Consider the following 19,367-nt stretch of genomic DNA (forward strand, 5'->3'; position numbering starts at 1 on the left):
CGTTCGGCTCCAGGTTGTGCTGATTGGCTGATAACCCTTCCCGTCTGCAAGACTGCAACCTCTCTTCCCTCCCTCCACCTGGGCTGGGTTAGTATGAGCCCACCCAATGCAGGGCGAAGATTGGCTGAGTTCTGTCCGGCGCTGCCAGTTGATTGGTGGAGCTTGGAGTCAGTCTGGGAGAGGTGGGGGAAGGGTCCCAGGCTGACTGAAGAGCCCAGGGGCGGGGTGGGAAGGAGGACCCGCCAACCCTGGGGTGTGGGACCTAGAGTGCGTGCGTGTGTGTGTCTCTGTAAGAGAAGGAAGGTGGCGAAGGGAGGAGAGTCCGAGTGGGTGGAGGGAGGGGAAGGGCGGGAGAAGAAAAAGGTGGGAGGAGAGCCAGGTGGGAGGGTGGCGACTCACTCAGGACCCAGTGGGGGCAGCGCGATGAGGCGGGTGACCCTGTTCCTTAACGGCAGCCCCAAGAATGGAAAGGTAAGGGGGTCGGGAGGAGGCGGGTCGCCTGCTGGGGGAGAGGGCAGCGGAGCGCGGAACGGGCTGGCAGGGCAGAGGGCTAAAGTTGGGGAGAGGGGCTGGGAGGTGGGCGTGCGCCGGGGTGGGGGGCGTCCAGGAGGTGAACGTCGGGTCCCCGCGGCCTCCTCCCAACCCGCGGGATTCCTGACCCGAGCCCGCCCTTCAATTCCCCAGCCGCCCTGGGGGCCAGCGCAGGTCAGCTTGTGCTTTATCGTTCCCACGTCCAGGTGTGGGTCCTGGAAAGCGGAGGACTCGGAGGGCGATGGGAGGGCCAATGTCACCTGAGCGCCTGGTGCTGATGTCCCTCTTCCCACCTCCTCCCCGAAGACCCCGCTGCCCCCCAGCCCTGGCTGTAGAAGGGCTCTTGTTGCCACCTTCGTGCTGAGTAATGGTCTGCTCCAGAAAGTGGTGGTTAACAACTAAGGCAGACACGGAAGGTTGATCAGGTAGAAAGAATAAAACTGTTTATCGGTGGATAAATAAAATATTCTTCTATCGTAGGGTGAATAGAAAATTGAAAATTAGGGACATTTTCTTGATGGTTCCCACCTCTGTCTTTTAGGCGCCCTAAGCCCCGCCGCCGCCAAACTTACGTACTCACTTTATTTCGCCTTGTTTTAGTTCCTTAGAAAGACTGTCACAATAGACTAAAATGGATTGATTTGACATTACTAGTTGCTGTGTTAGGCCTTTGTTGAGGGTGTGGTACCAAATATTTTTTCCAAGGCTGGAGCAAGCCAAAATGAATCCTGTTCCTTCTCAAGCCGCTTGCCCCACCCATGAAAGTTGTTCGGCTTCTTTGGAAAATTTGACTGCTCAAGGCAGACATTTATGATGTGGCTAATGACATCTAGAAGTAACGATGCCTTAGAGTTTAAAGTAAAGGTAAATTGACTTCACTATATTATTTGCCAGAATACAGTACTTCGTTTCCTGCATATTTTGGAAACAGTATGTTTTTAAATAATGTAATTGTGCCCCGGTATAAAAAATGGCTTTCCAACTACTCTGAAATTTTAAATAAATCTCTAAAAATTTGAACCACGGTCTAGTTTGTTGACTATAATTTTGTGTTATTCTGATTTTAGAGATTTAATACATAAAAACAACTGGCATATATTCAAGTTCTTGAGTTTTCATAAATGTTACTTCAAAATATACTTCACAAGATTTATATTATTTCTGACCATTAACTTTTTCTAAACCTGTGTTGTCTGTTAGCTACTAAGAATCTAAAACTTTTTGTTACTGGAAGAAAAAAATAGTATATCCAAACAATTGTGATATTTTCTCAAAAGCAGACCTTTGACCTTTTTATCCAGCATCTCATTGTTCCTCTCTGAAAGACAAGATGTTTAGACTCAGTCATAAATATTTAACTGTGCTCTAAATCTCCTCTGAAACCACTGAATTTTGTTCTTTCAAAGATCGGCTATGTTAGTCTTACCATATGTATTTTTTAAGCTATCTAGTTTTGACTAGGTTTTTGGGTTTAAAATTTTTGTTTCAAAAATACTTTCTAGGGAGTCTCAAAAGATTGGAAAAAACCCATCTCAAGTAAAGGAAGATAAATATATTTATGTTGTGACGATCAGAAAGATCCAAACTGCAGAATACTAGTATATTCAATATTAAAAAATCATACTATAATCCTTACTACTCAATTGGAAAATATATTCTTTGCCAAAGTTCTGTTTCCTCTCCTCTCCAGCTGATTTAAAAAAAATATATACTACAATTACTCTTATTTGACAAAAAATCACAGAATAATACGTAACAGCTTACATGTTTGTATAAATAATGTGACTAGAGCTAGCCAGGATTGGCATGATGGTGACATGATGTTCATGAAAAACATGCTGAAACAGAGCACTACTATTAGAGTTTGATTTTCCATCCAGCAGTTAGAATATCTGGCACTTTCAATCTCTCATTAACTTAGCTTCTATTTTTGCTTCCTGGTCATAAGATAAGTGTCTGTTTTTTCAAATAAGTTTCCCTCCTATAAAGCTTCTTCAGTGGTTTCCAGACTGGGCCATAAAGCCTGGGCTTGGAGAGGCACAGAATTACTGCAGGGGACTACATATGCTTACCATGACTTTTCTGTATACTGAATAAACATAAGTGTTACTAGTGCATGCTTTGATGTTGTAGTTGTAGAGAGGGCTGTGCATGCTCTAAAATAGTGCTTTCCAGAGTGAGACAGTACACCACAGGGGAGTTTAAGAAGAAATAGTATACTTTATATTTTTACTTAGAAATATAAAATCATATTAAAACTTGATTTTTTAATCCGTAAAGACAGAAGTGCTTTCAATTAATGTGTCAGGTGGTCTCAAGTCTACTGAGAGAAGGGAGCGCGTTCACATGTGAAAACTTCTTCACTGGTTGGTTCACTTTGGTATATTGTGATGTACTGAAGCACACAAGTGCGGGTTAAGATTTGCATTATCCAGTTTTAACTAAATTAACCTTCACCAAAATGCCAAGTGGCTTTAAAAGATTCCTTCAAAGAAGCTGCAGACCGAAGAATATTAGTTACATGAACACAAGTAAGCGATGAGAAAATGGCAGAGCTACCACTTCTCCAAATATAAACTATGAGACTTAGGGCGGTGGGGGGGGGAAGGATCTCTGGACCTGAGAGGTCAAAAAGTGCCGAATTTTATTTTATTTTTTTAAAGATTTACCTATTTGTGAGAGCACGCACATGTGCGCAAGTGGGGAGGAGGGGCAGAGGGAGAGAATCTTTCAAGCAGACTCCCCACTGAGCACAGAGCCTGAATTGGGGCTCAGTCCCATGATCCTGAGATCCGAGCCGAAACCGAGAGTTGGACGCTCAACTGACTAAGCCACCCAGGCACCCCAAAAAGTGCTGAATTTTAAAGAAGATTATTTGAAGTCCTATTTAGTAACTGCTGTTAAGCCACTCCCCAAGTGTATAGTGTTCTTTGAAACATTAGCCAATGATGAGATGAGGTCATCCTAATTAGCAAGATGTTTAAAAATATTTTCCAACATATGAAGACAATTTGAGATGTTTTTCTTTTCCTTTCTTGTTTCTTTTCAGTGTTTAAAATCAATTTTATATTTTGCAGGATTTCCCTAAATTTAATGATAAATATTTAGGGGATTTTTACTGGCCAGCTCCATATTCTAAGTCGATAAAGGTCTTCACTTGGGAAATCATATTTTTTTCTGACTGTGGCATAAACTTTATAAATAAATAAATATACAAATGTTTGAGCACATGCCCAAAAATGTTTTACTGATGGGGTACATAGTCAAAAACATTTGAAGGCCATAATTCTAAAAAATTGGGATCTTCAAATTTTAGCTTTTTTAGTTGCTCCAAAAGAATCAGTTGTATCTTCATCCTTTCTCCATATGCCTCAGAATTCCCATTTTTCTCTTTCTGATATTCTCTGTAAATAGCATTAGGTAATTTGAAGTGAGGACTCAGATATCTGAATGTAGTGAGTGATTTCTGAGTAACCTGATGTCAGTTCAAAATTTCTGTACATCTTGAACAGAAGTTGCTTTAACTAAAGAATATTCAGGAATAGGCTGTGCAAGTCATAGACCTTTTGTATACATTATTTATTCAGCCAAAACTAACTGATTACCTTCTTTGTAGAAGGAGCCATGCTAGCTCACTGCAGACATAATGGGACATGAAATAGATCTTCTGTACTGATGTTTATACTCTTAGTCCAGGACTTAATTGTTTTCTTCTGGCTTTGATATTAGGTCAGAAATATGTTGTTGGTGTTAAGTATCCAGATTTGAATCCATTATATTAAGTTGAAGGAAGGTGAAATCTGTGTGACCTTTGCCTGTTGAAATCTAAACATTAACAAGAACTTTGCTCTTCAACTTTAAACATTTAAGAAATATATTTGGTGCACATAAAGAATATTAATATGCATAAAAATTAAGATGAAAATAATATACCAAATATCAGTAAACCTGCCACAGAAGGCAAGAAAAAGTGTATTATCAAAACTTAATGTGCTTGTTCACTTTCCTATTCCCTTGCTTATCCATAGTCAGCCAATTTCATGAATGCTGTATTTCTCTTTGCCATGTCTCTTTAATAGTTGAGCCACATATATATATGTATAACTAAATTATATGTTGTTTTGTCATCTTCGGGACATACCCTAAATGGATGTCATATGTAATCTTTTTGTACTTACATTTTTCATTCAATATAATATTTCTAAGATTACATCCATAATGTCCCACATAATTTAGTTATTTTTGCTGCTTTATAATAGTCCACTGTATACAAGTACTATCCCATTTTATCTGTCCTCCTGTCATTGGACATTTGAGTTGTTTCTTTCTTTATATTTTGCTATTAAATTGAAAGTGTTGCCTTGAATATTCCTGGTATGTATCCTGGTACACACATGCAAGCATTTTTCTAGGGCAGTGGATTGCAAACTTTAGCATGCATTGGGATCAGTTGGAGGAATCGAGCAAACACATTGCTGGGCCCCACCCTCAGAGCTTCAGATTCAAGATCTGGGATGGGGTTAGGAATTTGAATTTCTAACATATTTCCAAGGTGATCCTAATGCTGCCAATCTAGGGACCACAATTTTTTTTTTAGATTTTATTTATTTATTTGAGAGAGAGAAAGAAAACATGAGCAGGGGGAGGGGCAGAGGAAGAAGCCGGCTCCACTTTCCTATCCCCCTGCTCCAGTGAGATGCCAGACTCCTTCCCAGACCCAAGACTCAAGGACTGTAACCGAAGCCGATGGCAGCTGCTTAGCCCACTGAGCCACCCAGGCACCCCTAGGGCCCACACTTTTGAGAACCAATGCCCTGGTGAATATAAGTTATCCTAACGGTTGACCCTTGAACAACATGGATTTGAACCACATGGGCCCACTTATGTGTAGATTTTTTTTTGATAAATACCTATAGTACTATATATTTTCTCTAGCACACTTTATTGTAAAAATAGAGTAACATAACTTACAAAACATATATTAATTGTTTATATTATTGGTGAGGCTTCTGGTCAATAATAGGCCAGAATAATAATAGTTATAATAAAAGTTATATATGGATTTTTAACTACACAGGGGAGGGGGAGTTGGTGCCCCAAAACCCTGCATTGTTCAAGAGTCAACTGTATTGGATGTTAGGTATATGAATGTTTAATTTTTTAAATGCTGAATTGTTTTTCAGAGTTATTGCAGTAATTTATATCCCACCAGCATTGCATAAACCTTCCCACTGATCCACATCCTCTTCAACACTTGATTTTGTCAGACTTTTTAATATTTAATATTTTAATATTTGCCTTCTTAGAGTTATGTTATCTTTTTTAGGAACAAAATAATTTAAAAGTATGTGGAATTTAAGAAACAAGACAAAAGAGTATAGGGGGAAAAAAGGCACAAACCAAGAAAAAAAACTCTAGAGAACAAACTGATGGTTACCAGAGGGGAGGTGGGGGGGATGGGCTAAATAGGTGATGGGTGATCGGGATTAAGGAGTGCACTTGTGATGAACACCAGGTGTTGTATGCAAGTGTTGAGTCGCCATATTGTACACCTGAAGCTAATATTAAACTTAACTGAAATTTAAATTAAAAAAAACCTAATTTTAAATGTATTAAACTAAAAGTGTAGGTAGAGTAAATTTAGTAATTGTGATTGATAGTTTGGTTGGGTAAATAAATTGAATAAGTATTGATAGTGTCTTAGTTAATAGATAATATGGGCATGTAAGAAAAAATGCTTTAAGTACATGTGCGGGTTTTAATTTTTAAATTTGAATAACATAGGTTGCAATTTGAAAATGGTGTTTAAAGGCAAATTAAAACTCACTAAACGGATATGCCCTCCTAGGCACAGTATAACATTTACTTTCCCAGTTGGTAGATGGCTTTCTCTTGCCTTAGGGTCTGAAATTTAGAAAGGGTTAAGTTAAATAGTAACGTAATATGGTTCTCATTAACTTAACTAGATGCCCTTCTCAGTTTACACCATAGAATGCTTCCATTCTAAGTATAGTGCCTTGTTTATTAAAGTAGATAATCCCAGTAACATGGGAACTCCTGGTCCACCCTGGGCAGCATATAGCCATTCTTAGCATGATCATTTTACAAATGTTTGGCCTCTCTGAGGACTAAAATAAGCTTATTATAAACAATTACACCTCAAATCTGTGATATTACAAGATTTCCATTGCTGCTTTCTCCCCAACAAACTTGTTACATAAAGAAAGGTACATGAGCCAGTCTATTAGAGACTTTCTTACCAACTTAAAATGTTTTCCAAGCCTATCACATTTTTATGTTGGTATATATCTATTTTTAAATCAGATATTCTGATTGGTTTATATGAAAGACAGATTTGGAATATTATGTTTGCCATATAATTCTATGTTATTTGTTAGTATGCTCAAGAGAGTAAAGCTAAAGTGATCTAGTTAAAAAACAAATGCCAAAAATGCCCTCCAAATGAAAAACAAGTGTGGTAGCCCAACTTAAGGGCAATTTTCAAATCTACAGAACTGTAAGATTTCTTGCAATAATTTCACTGTTGTTTTCTCTAATTGATGGCCTTTTGATTATCTTATTTAAAGGAAAGTGTCCATTGCATAACATAGATATATTAAATTTTCATCCGTTTTATGATAGGGCCGGTTGAGGGAGAGAAGTGAAAAGAAATGCTGGGGGAGAAAGTTGATGTTCTGGCAAGGAGGAGATAATGTCAGGCTAACCAAAGCCATGTAAAAACATATAAGAAGCAAAAGTCAATTAGAAAATTTTTATATAATAGCAACTATGACAAGAATGCTGATGTTGGAAAGGATTTTCTTACCCTCCCCTGACAGTTTCCAGGCTGTAAAAGTCGATTTGCATTTGCTTTGGTCAGTCTCTTGTGTTTCTGTGCTTTTGATTCTTTTGTTTTCTCTCCACACCCTTTCTCTTAGCACAGGTGGGTTTGCTGCACCTAATGCCTTATATATTTTTTCTCTTCCTTTTCTCCCAGGAACATGTATCTGCAGTAACAGAATTCCAGGCTGTATTACAGAGGTGAAAAAATGATAGGAAATAAAGGAGACACATTTTATTCAAGTTTCAGTTATTTATGGCATGTCTGCTCTGTCAAGACACTGTGCCAAGTGCTTTCCATTATTTTTTTTTTTTTACCATGGCAAGATATACATAACATAAAAGTTAGCATTTTAGCCATTTTTAAGCATACAATTCATTGGCATTAGGTACATTCACAGTGTAACATCACCACTACTTCCAAAATTTATCATACCAAGTAGAAACTACCCATAAGCAATGACTTTCCAATTCACCCTCCACCCTGGTAATCTTTATTCTACTTTCTGCCTAAATATGGCATATAAGTGGGATCACATAATATTTGCCCTTTTATGTGTCTGGTTTATTTTACTTAGCATATGGCTTCAAGATTCATCTATGTTGTAGCATGTATCAGAATTTCATTCCTTTTAATAGCTGAATAATATTCCATTGTGTGTATATACCACCTTTTGTTTATCCATTCATCTGTTTAAGGACACTTGGATTGTGTATGACTTTTAATCCACCTACTTCCCTTTAAATTGTGCTTACCTACAACCCTTCCCTAGAATCCCCAGCTTGCTATACTTATCTGTCCTTTCATCCTTATGATCCAAGAGAAAACAGTTGGGGATCTGAGTACTCTGCCATGAAGATTGCACATTCCCATATTAGCAAGCAATTCCCTCCATACCCCACTATTCGTTACATTTATTTAACTAAAAATTCAGGGTCTACTAAACTCCAGTCACTGGTAAACAAAGGATCAGCCTTGTTTCTTATTTCATGTGGCACTTTGATCCAGTATCCCGTGGGAAGTTGATTGGCTGTTCGTTCTTCATGTTCAGCCCCTCATCTATGTTTTATTCGTAATTTTCAGAGATCCTAACCAATAACAGTACAACTATACAACTCAGCCACTGGGAACCCATAGTTGAAACTATACTGGAGCAAAAAAAAAAACTTAACTACATGTAGAGATTCTCAGCCCCCTACCTAAGCATTTGCATTGCTTATGCATATATCAGACTGTGCCTGATGTAAAGCAGGAGAGAGCAATTCACTGTATCCCAGCTGTTGGCTGTATTTAGAATGTTAGCTAAGATCTGGCTTTTATAATTATAAGTCGTTGCTGAAGAATTAAATAAATGAAGTGGGAAGTTATTTCACGTGGTGGTTGATGTAGTAAATGTTATTGTAAACAGTAAATCATTCCTATTTTTAAAATAAACCATTCCTATAACAAAGGAATAACGTAAAAGCAACATTATAAAGACTTAATAGGTCTCAGGCACTTTGCTAAGCTCATACCGTGCATTAACTCATTTCATCCTCATGACCTGATATAGGTGTGACTTTTATTCATTTCTTGTTAAAACAACAGAAGCATAAAGAGGTTAATTTGGCTCATGTTGACAGCTAGAAAATGTCATAATCTACATTCAGGTGTGGGTCTATCTTCAGAACTAGAGCGTTATTTAACATACATAAGATTGTAAATTATTTTCATGCAGAGATGATTTCTTACACTCTAGTTTTGGATTTCAGCAACATTAGATGGAAGAACCTCTCAGAATCTCCTTTTATTTGATAGTCTGATTTTTAGTCCTGTTTATAGTATGGTGGTTTATAATTTGTAAGTAATGAAATTCATTATATAAGTTGTCCAAATTAATCTGGTGTGTTCACAGGTGGTCGCTGTATATGGAACTTTATCTGATTTGCTTTCTGTGGCCAGCAGTAAACTCGGCATAAAAGCCACCAGTGTGTATAATGGGAAAGGTGGACTGATCGATGATATTGCTTTGATCAGGTAACCTTCACCTTCTTATAAGCTGTCTACACTGTTCCCTCAGCATCTTGGTGCTCTGCTGTTTCCCTTAAGCAGTAGTTTAGTTACTGGTAAGAATACAGAATTTTGGCAAATGATTGCCTAAAATTTGCTCTTTAGAATTTAAATAATTTGGACTTCTACTATAAGGTAGAAAATCCTCAGTACATTCCAATATTTTGATAGTCTTTTCTGCATATTTCATACATGACTAAGGAATTTTTTTGTTATTAGAGATGAATCTAATAAGACATGCAATTTGGGAGGGGTGTCAAAATTTATTTTCGTATTAACAAAATTGATGTACATACATTAACTCATGAGTTGATTGCCTCTGAACATGTGTTTTTGTAAGATAAATTTAAAATCCTGATTCTTCTCTACTTGTTATAAAAATAGCCCTCCCAGAGAAGCAGGCCAGTTTGCTAAATGACTAATTTACACAAAGCCAGTTCACCAAAAATCAGTTTGTCGAATGACCAATTTGCCGAGTGTTTTCCAGGTGTTAACTTCACCACATCTTTTTATTTTTTTTAAAGATTTTTTATTTATTCATTTGAGAGAGAGAGACAGAGCACACAAGCAGGGGGAGAGGCAGAAAGAGAAGAAGCAGGCTCCCCTCTGAGTCAGCCGGGACCCTAATGTGGGGCTTGATCCCACGACCTGGAAATCATGACCTGAGCCAAAGACAGATGCCTAGCCATCTGAGCCACCCAGGCGCCCTTCACCACATCTTTCCTACCTCTTTTCCCACTGTTTATAATTTGGGTTTGGCTAATATCCATTTGGCATGTTTCAAAATTCAGATGCCTAGAACTTCTGACTCGGAAGACATGCATTTTTTTAATGTTAGAAATCTGATTGATCTCTTTAATTTTATATGCTACTGCTTATTGTTCAATTCATTTCCTAAGAATGCTTTGAATTTTATGAACCTTACAAAGACCTATTTTGGTAAAAACTTGCTAAATAAGGTAGAGCTTTAAGTAGGGTAAACTCACCAGTGATCCTCCACAATAGTGATTTTCTGTTTGTTGGGTTTTGGTTTTGTTTTTTAAATATCCCAGGCAGATTTATCTCTTTAAAACAAGTGTTAGTTCACCTCATTCCATTCTCATAGCCTTATAGAATTTTGGAGCAAGAAGAGGCTTAAGAAAGAAGATGGGAGGGGAACGCTAAGAACTGACTTTGCCTGTTGCCTTGTATTGGCTCTGCCCAAGTCACCTCATTTAATTGGCGAGGCAGGAGGTCTTTTAAACTGATGGTATGAAGATAATGATGCGCTAAATTACAATAGCTAATACAGAACTACAGTTTTAAACAAAACTAATACAAAGTTTAGTTTTTGTTTAAACTCAGGTCAGAATGACCTTTCAATGTAATACACTGCTTTTGAAGGTAATCACTTCTAATCTCTTCATTTTATAAATGAGGAAACTAAACATTTGAGAAGTTCAATATCTTACCTGGGTCACACAGTTTAGTAGTTGATTTTTGTTAATGAGAAGAAAACAAATGTTCATACTGTCTAGGTTAATTGGCATAGTGAGCAAGTACAAAAGATTGTCGACTTAAAAGATGTAGCTTTAAAATCCAAATCAATTAGAATTTCTTAGTTTTTCAGCATCTGTCTCCTAGCTTCTTTCCGTTTCAATAGATAATTCTCATTGTTGGATGATTTGCATCAAGCTAAATTTCTCCTTAACCCAGATGCTGCCTCTAAGAAATATTCAATGCATTCCTGTGATGCCTTACAGGAAATAAAAATTTCTACAACGTAGAAGGTCAGAACTGAAGCCTTCTGAACTAGAAAATATCTACCTGATTAAGTATTTGTGGCTCATAGTGTAATCTCTGACCACTTATTTGCACTAATGGTGAGATATGTTGAGGCAGGGGAGGAGAATATACACTGATAATCTAGAATTTTGGATTATGTGCAATCATTTTACCTTTGGGGTGTGGTGGGTGTTAGTAAGTTTTTATAGCAGAGCTCTTTGGTGGACAGAGTTGGAAATACATAACTAGCTAGAGATGAAATTTATGTGTAATATATATTATATGATATGAAGGTTTATATAATATATGACATTAGCTTGCAAATTATATTCTTCCTAGATGTAACATAAAAATGTATTTTCATTTCCAAAGCCCAGAGCAGCTGATGATTTAGAAGAAAACCTCAATAATTTATTGAGGTTTACAGAATTAAAGTAAAAAAAGAATTGCCATGGCTTTAATCATATCCCTTGAGCATGAGACTATGTTCTTCAGTTGATAAGAAAGCTGAATTCACATAATTAGCATAGTGGGTTTTGTTTTGTTTTTGTCATTTTAAAAGTTCTTCCATGTGCAGGACCTTATTTGAATTTAAATCCAAAAACCGCTAAATCAAGAAGTTAAGCAAAGCACTGGAAACTTAGTCAACTTCCTTGCAATATAGATTGATAGCAAAACCTGCCTTCTACATAATTCTAAGTTATAGGCCCTCTAGTCAACTGATAATTAATGTGATTTCTGGATTTTGATGGTGGCTTTTAAATTTTGATTTCCCCAGGGATGATGATGTTTTGTTTGTGTGTGAAGGAGAACCATTTATTGGTAAGTGACTTCCTTACAAGCCAATTTTGTCTGCCAAAATGAAAAAGATGGCAAATATTTTACATGCACTTACTAAGCTTAATATTGAAAAGGACCTCATGGCAGCATTCTGTTCTTCATACCTTCTTTGATTCTAAATTGGATGTGTGTGTGTTGAAGTAAAGTTTTAATTTGAATTATATTACCATATTTTAGTATGGATACCTCATCTTTTTACATGCCTTTAAAATGCTCTGAAGTACGCAGATTCATCAAAGATGACATGATAAGGTCATTTCGATTGTGGAAACTACAACTTTTGTTCTGATATGTTCTCCTTGATTGTAATTGTCGCAATTCTTGTGTGTTAGGTAACAGATTTTTGAGTGTACTGCTTGCACAAGTTAGCATTTGACAATCATTCACAGTGTTCAGATCAAATCAGTCAAAATTACTTGGCATCAACCACACACAAGGACACGTACACTACCTTTTGATTTGGAAGAAAGCTTATACGTTGTGCATCTCAAGAGAAAGAGCCTAAGGCTTAGATAACATCACTGTTCTTTAATGAGTATTTGATATATTTAGCTCCATACAGTCTGACCCTGAATATTTAATTTGCGTAAGCCATCACAGTAATTGTATTTGGTGAGTAGAGGGAGTTCTCAGGATCATCACACAAGCAGTTGCCAACTTAGAAGTAAGTATATTCTCTTCTCTGTCTCTACTTAAAACGATGAGCACAAATTTTTCCACAGCTTTTATCCATTAGCTTAACAAAGTGGTTAGCAAACAGCTGTCACTTAATTGGTTCTTTGCACACATGCAAACAAAAAGTAATGAAGTAGTGTTTTTGTCTTATCGTTATGAACTCTTGGATTTAAAAATATTTGTATTTCATGCTCTGCATTTATTGATGCCTACATTATTTTATGTTTGGCTGGTGGAAACCTCTTCAACTCCTTTTATTACAACCCCATTGGTCTTTTATAGCTTCCTTATCTGGAATAACAAGGTATTCATCTTATACTTCTGTCACAGACCCAGATCAATACGTTTTCCAAGAAGTCTTAATTTTAGTAGGAAATGTCATTTCAGAACACAGTCTGGGTGCCAGATAGGCTCATTGCTACTGGGTTCATTATTTTTACTAGGCTCTTTGGTGGACAGAGTTGGAAATACATAACTAGCTAGAGATGAAATTTATGTGTAATATATGTTATATGATATGAAGGTTTATATAATATATGACATTATACAGAGGTAAAATATCTCCTGGGTTCATACTCCTACTTTGGTTTATAATCAGGATTGTAAGATTTTTATTTAACTTTTTCTGTCTTACACCTGTATCTCCTTTCTTCCATATCAGTAATTCTGGTTTTCAGGGACATAGAGAATGATAGAATTATGTCACATAAGTACTCATTTCATCCCACACAAAACACACATAAAAGTGTCAGTAACAATTCCAATACTTTCAGTACCAATATGATTGCTAAAGGCGGGTAAACATTTTTTGCCTGTGCTCATTCCTTTCTTTCCTTACTTAAAAAACAATTGTATTGTTTCTACATTATCAGCTTACATAGCCATTATATACTATACTCTCTCTTAAAACTGTCACTTAGCTTTACTCTTCCAAATGTATTTAATGCTCACCCTCAGTCCTTACATTGATGCCTCCAGTGGTTGTCTGAAACTTGTTCTGTAGTAGATTCTTTATAAAGAACTTCTGAGAAGAACAGTGTTCTCTGACATCTCATATGTTAATAACAGTTTGTGGCTTCTATACTTGAAAATCATTTTGACTGGATATAAAATCATGTCAAAACTGAACAAATTGAAAACTTTAATGTATGGTTTATTGTGTATCAATTATTCCTCAATTAAGCTGTTAAAAAAAAATCCTTGGTTCACATTTTCTTAAGTATCTTAAATATGTTGTACTCAATCTTATTCTGACATAAAATGTTCGTGTCCAAAAAATCTGATCATCATTCATAATGATTATTTTTCCTAGGTCACTCAAAGGATTATTCTCTTTCTTTAAAAAACAGTGATTTTTTTAATGACTCTCAGAGTCTTCTGAGCTGATTCTCTCTGTCTGATATGTAGTGAACCCTGTTAATATATACTTTCAAATCTTCTTTTAATTTTAGAAAAGTTTAAATTATGCATTCATTTTGTCCCCTTGCTTTAATTTTCTCCTTTCAGTACTCCTATTGTTTGTATGTTGGATCTTCTACACCTGTCTTTTATATTGGAAATCTTTCTTGAAATCTTTTTCATCTCTTTCTTCATTTCTTACTGATTTTTAAAGCTTTCCTCTTTTTCATCTTTTCTTTCCCTTAAGGTATTACCTGTTTATTCTCTCCTGTGTTCCTTCTAGTTTAATCTTCATTTCTGAATTGGGTTTTCATTGTAGTTCTAATTCTCTCCTGAGTTCTCTCACCTCATTTGTGAATTTTGTAAATCTGGGTTATGTTGTTCTTTTCATATTTTGTATTATTCTTTTAGCATGTTTGGAATATTTGATTATAGTTTTTATCTATTTTGTGGGCATTTCTGGCACATTTTCATTGTCTATAGGGATGTAATTCTTTTTTTTAATTTTTGTAGGGGATTTTCTGTTGCCCGTTTAACGTGAAAATTAGTTTCTTTAACTTGAGAAGGGAGAGCTGACTTAGGGAAGGTTTTCTAATTTCATGGCTCTGAAGTTCCCTTTTTTGTTGTTTGTGTGAAGTATTAAAAAATGTGGAAGTCACCTTCTCATATATTCTGGTTGTGTTAGACCTTTTTAACTTTTATCTGGACTTCTTTCTCTTTTGTCTCTGTTGTCTTTGTTCTGTTCAACTTGGATTCTTTTTCCAACATCTTGTCCTTAGTGTATTGGGCTTTGTCCTAGAAGGGAGTTTTGGCTGGTGGGTTTTGAGGTTCATTTCCAGCCTCCTCAGATCTTACTGCAAACTACTTGCATCACCCACCCATGGATTGGACATATCCCTTCCACTTTCAGTCTGCTATTCTCAAATAGACTTGCTGAGCTTTGAAGTGAGTATGGATTACTTTGGAATTCTTAGGTTCATCATATACCCTGTTGTTTCTGTCAGCTTCTTCAAAGATGCTGATACCATGGTGCTCTTCTATCTGTGGGAATACCTTACCAGATTTGTCTTAAATGCTATCAGTGGGTCTCTAGTAGCACTGGTATGCTTTTATGTGTGTTTTTAGTGTCAAAAATGAAGCTTATTGCCATCTTCCCCATTAATCAAATCTTAACTTTTTTTTATTATTTTCTACATGTCATTTCTAGATCCTCAGACAGATTCTAAACTACCTGAAGGATTGTCAGGATCTCACACAGACTGGCTAACCTTAAATGTTGGAGGGCGGTACTTTACAACTACACGGTAAGTGCATGTGAATGTGTGCACAGGTGTGTGTTAGAGGACACTATGTAGTATTTGTTCTTTCCTTCAGTTTTGCTCATTTCCTTAGAAGAGACTCCAGTACTATGTGATCTTAAACCATTTTTTAGAAAGTTTTTTTAAAGAGTAGAAAAATGATCCACAAGTTCTTCCAAAGAAAGCACGAAAGGTATTTGTTTTTTAGGTACATGTTTTTTAGGTATCAAGGATTTTAGGGTTTTAGAACAGGTTTTTTAGATGTCAGATAATAAACATGCAACACAAGTAAAAATTAACAATACTGAAATTTGTAGCAACTACAGCTGCTTATGTTAAAGGGATAAGAACAATGTAAGTTTAGGGTGCCTGGGTGGCTCAGTTGGTTAATCGACTGCCTTCAGCTCAGGTCATGATCCTGGCGTCCCTGGATCCAGTCCCGCATCGGGCTCCCTGCTCAGCAGGGAGTCTGCTTCTCCCTCTGACCTTCCTCCTTCTCATGCTCTCTCTCTACCATTCTCTCTCTCTTTCAATAAATAAATAAAAATCTTTATTAAAAAAAAGAACAATGTAAGTTTAGGTCAAGAATATTGTGATATAATGGCTTGCTAGAAAGATAGATTAGTGTTTAAGTTAAAGGAACCTAAAACAATATTTGAATCAAAGGAAATGCCAAAATAGAAGGGATTTTGACAAATGGCAACTTATTGCACGTTTTTGTTTCCCAGCGTCACTCCTACCAGGTTATAGCATGCATCTTTTTGAGAGAGCAGCTGGGATCGAGTATACTCTTGACTTAAATATGTTTGTTTATAAAGACAAATGGAGAAATCAATTTTTTTCCCTGAATTCTTAGGAGCACTTTAGTGAATAAAGAACCCGACAGTATGCTGGCCCACATGTTTAAGGACAAAGGTGAGTGCAACACATTGTTTTCGCATTTTGTGTGATCTGTTTGTAGCTGTATTGACTTATCTCTTGTCCTTCTGTACTTTTTAATGGTATCAATAATTTTTACACGAGTAAAAACATTAGTATGTTACACAATTTTTAAATTTCTAACTTTGGGTTTTCTTTGTGGGGGGGTTCTCTTCGCTGTAATGGTGACACAGGTGTCTGGGGAAATAAGCAAGATCATAGAGGAGCTTTCTTAATTGACCGAAGTCCTGAGTACTTTGAACCCATTTTGAACTACTTGCGTCATGGACAGCTCATTGTAAATGATGGCATTAATTTATTGGGTGAGTTTTTAATATGATTCCTCACATTTTTGTAAGGTTAGGATTTTTTTTCTTGTTTTCACTTGCTTAGTAACATAGTACATTTTCAAAAAGGGAAAATATATCTTTTCCACTTTTTTTTTAAAAAAGATTTTATTTATTTATTTGACAGAGAGAGAGACAGCGAGAGAGGGAACATAAGCAGGGGGAGTGGGAGAGGGAGAAGCAGGCTTCCCGCGGAGCAGGGAGCCCGACGCAGGGCTCGATCCCAGGACCCTGGGATCACGACCTGAGCTGAAGGCAGACGCTTAATGACTGAGCCACCCAGGCACCCCTATCTTTTCCACTTTTAAAACTAAATTTTTATATATATGAATATATATAGGTATAGAAATAGTTGTAGGCACAGATAGTCTTTGTGTATATGGGTATATGTCTAACCATAAATTCTGATTTTAGATTCTAAACAGAGTTAGATTTTTTCACGAGGGACTTTAAGGGATTTTGTTGTTTTTTTAATTGAATTATGACTGTGACTTGACTTCAAATTATGGACCTTCCCATCGTGTTGAGACGTAGAGTCATCGAAAGGGGAAATTATACTTCAGAATCATAAGACTGGATTAGAATCTCAATTCTACAACTTACTAGAAAATTAACTTGGGGAAAGTCTCTCTGAGTCTCCTTTGAAAACTGAGTATTAAAAATATACTCGTCCCTGACTACATCACAGGATTTTCACATCATGGAGATGATGTCAGGCAGAGCCCTTATAAAGCAGTAGATGCATATTCAAAGCTCCTGGGCCTCTATGTGACTAAATTTGGTCTGACTTGATGAGTGGTGGGGGGTGTGTGGCGATCTTGACTGCAAATGCCTACTCAGCTTCCACAGATTATTGCCATGTGGGTGTGTGGGCATAGGGTATTAGAGCCTTGATTTTTAAAGAAAAGCTGGAAATCTAAAATTTTATGTGAAATCTTACGGTTTTGAAAATACTACATGCCAAACACATTATAGTCAGCCTGGGCTGGTGGTGGGGCAAAGGGGCTAACTTAAAATCCCTGGAGTATAATAGACAACACTCAGTAACTTTTATTGTTGCTGTATTAAAGTCTGTATTGCCTTTAAAGCTTACCCATTGCAAAAAATGACCTTATTTGACCTTTCATCTAGCTTCATACCTATTCATTACAAATTCTTGTTGCTTTCTTATTTTTTACCTACCAACTGTTGCTTAAAACCCTGTATAACCTATTTTTATTTTACTCATTCTTCAGAAATTATTAGAAAAATAAGCAGTGGTCCTCTCTTGTACAATCCTTTGCTTTTTAGCAGGTAGATCACTTTTGCTTACATTCTGGTGGCCACTCTTTTCTTCTGAGGACATTTAAACTTCACCGTAGGCATCCTATGGGCTCTTTGATGCTTCCTAGTTTAATTTTTCTCTGTATCACTGATAGCCTTTCATATCCTCCCAGCCTAGGAAATAACATCAGAAATACATATCCATGTTCTCCCAGACTTTAGCACTACAGGCTATTTGCCAAGCAATGCTTGCTCCTTTTTCAGGTTTCTCGGCCATTGCTTTATTTATTGAGTTGTTCAGCAAGCAGAGCTCTGTACTGGATTCATTTTATAAAGCATTACTACTTCTAATTAGTACAAAATCTATCCAAACTCTTTATAATATCTATAGGTTGCCCCAAGTAATTATATGCTTTATAATAATCTACACTGACTTTTTTACCTCTCCTCTATTTACTTACATGACCTTATTTCTTACTCTTCCTTATTTGTGCTTTCATCAGTGAATATATTTTTTGCTTGCTTTCATTATTTTTCTGCCATTAATGACCTTCACTTTTTCCAATGAATCATGTCTTCCTTTTCTGCTTTCATTTGTCTTCAAAACCTTCTTTTTCTGATTTTTTTTTCAAGATTTTATTTGAGAGAGAGAGTGCACAGGCAGGGGGGAGGGACAGAAGGAGGGAGAGAAGCAGACTCACTGCTGAGCAGGGAGCCCAACGTGGGGCTCGATCCCAGGACCCTGAGATCATGACCTGAGCCGAAGGCAGACACTTAACTGACTGAGCCACCCAGGCGCCCTTCTTTTTCCTGCTTTAACTCATCTTTCCCTACCTTGTAGGTAAATTTCACTTCAATCCAATTATTCTCTAACTTGAAAACTTTTCTAGCATTTCAGTATTTATTTCCTTGAAGTTCACATAAATTTTCTGAACCCCAGTTTGATACAGTAAAAAGAGAATGGTCTGAAATGTCAGAGAACATGCAATGTAATAATGATCAAGGTGATCATATATTGAGGACCTACCAAGTGCCAGGCATTATACCAAATAATATATATGCATATCTCTTTTAATACTTGTGTCAACTTTGTGAAGAAAGTGATAATACTCCCATTTCACAAATGTAAACAGGAACTTTAAGAGAAAGAATAAGTAGCTTCTCTAAGACAAAAAAGGAAGTGAGTGGCAGAACTGAGATTCAACTCTAATTTCTACTGTGCTGACAGAAAAATTTGCTAAATATTACTTTGGTTTCTCAACTGTCCCCCATAGGTGCCTTTTGTATTTCTAAGGTTTTCCGGAAGTTTTTAAGGTTTGGTTCTGAACTAGAAGTAAAAAAAAAAAAATCGTTACTCTATTCCTTGGGGGGTTTCTGACTGACTCAGAAGATCTTGGCACACTGAGAGTGAAGCCCACTAGAAACCCCTTTGTATGGTGGGTG

At 36.8% G+C, this 19,367-nt stretch overlaps 2 protein-coding genes across 4 annotated transcripts in view; one reads left to right on the forward strand and one right to left on the reverse strand.

Annotated features, from left to right (window-relative positions):
- CDCA2 (cell division cycle associated 2) overlaps positions 1-830 on the reverse strand; it is a 46,535-nt gene extending 45,705 nt beyond the window's left edge. Inside the window, exon 1 of the mRNA XM_027599753.2 lies at positions 792-830. The gene's annotated coding sequence lies outside the window, so the exon portion shown is untranslated. The remainder of the gene's footprint in view (positions 1-791) is intronic.
- KCTD9 (potassium channel tetramerization domain containing 9) overlaps positions 200-19,367 on the forward strand; it is a 36,519-nt gene continuing 17,351 nt past the window's right edge. Inside the window, exons 1-6 of one of the 3 annotated variants that reach the window (XM_027599759.2) lie at positions 200-471; positions 9,267-9,388; positions 11,964-12,007; positions 15,306-15,402; positions 16,253-16,311; positions 16,509-16,637. In XM_027599759.2, the coding sequence (XP_027455560.1) occupies positions 424-471; positions 9,267-9,388; positions 11,964-12,007; positions 15,306-15,402; positions 16,253-16,311; positions 16,509-16,637 (499 nt within the window). In that variant the 5' untranslated portion in view covers positions 200-423. Of the gene's footprint in view, positions 472-1,139; positions 1,396-9,266; positions 9,389-11,963; positions 12,008-15,305; positions 15,403-16,252; positions 16,312-16,508; positions 16,638-19,367 lie in introns of those variants that run through there. The other 2 variants (XM_027599758.2, XM_027599760.2) reach the window with 2 other exon arrangements.

This window comes from Zalophus californianus, chromosome 2 (assembly GCF_009762305.2).
Source record: "Zalophus californianus isolate mZalCal1 chromosome 2, mZalCal1.pri.v2, whole genome shotgun sequence".
Taxonomy (NCBI): domain Eukaryota; kingdom Metazoa; phylum Chordata; class Mammalia; order Carnivora; family Otariidae; genus Zalophus; species Zalophus californianus.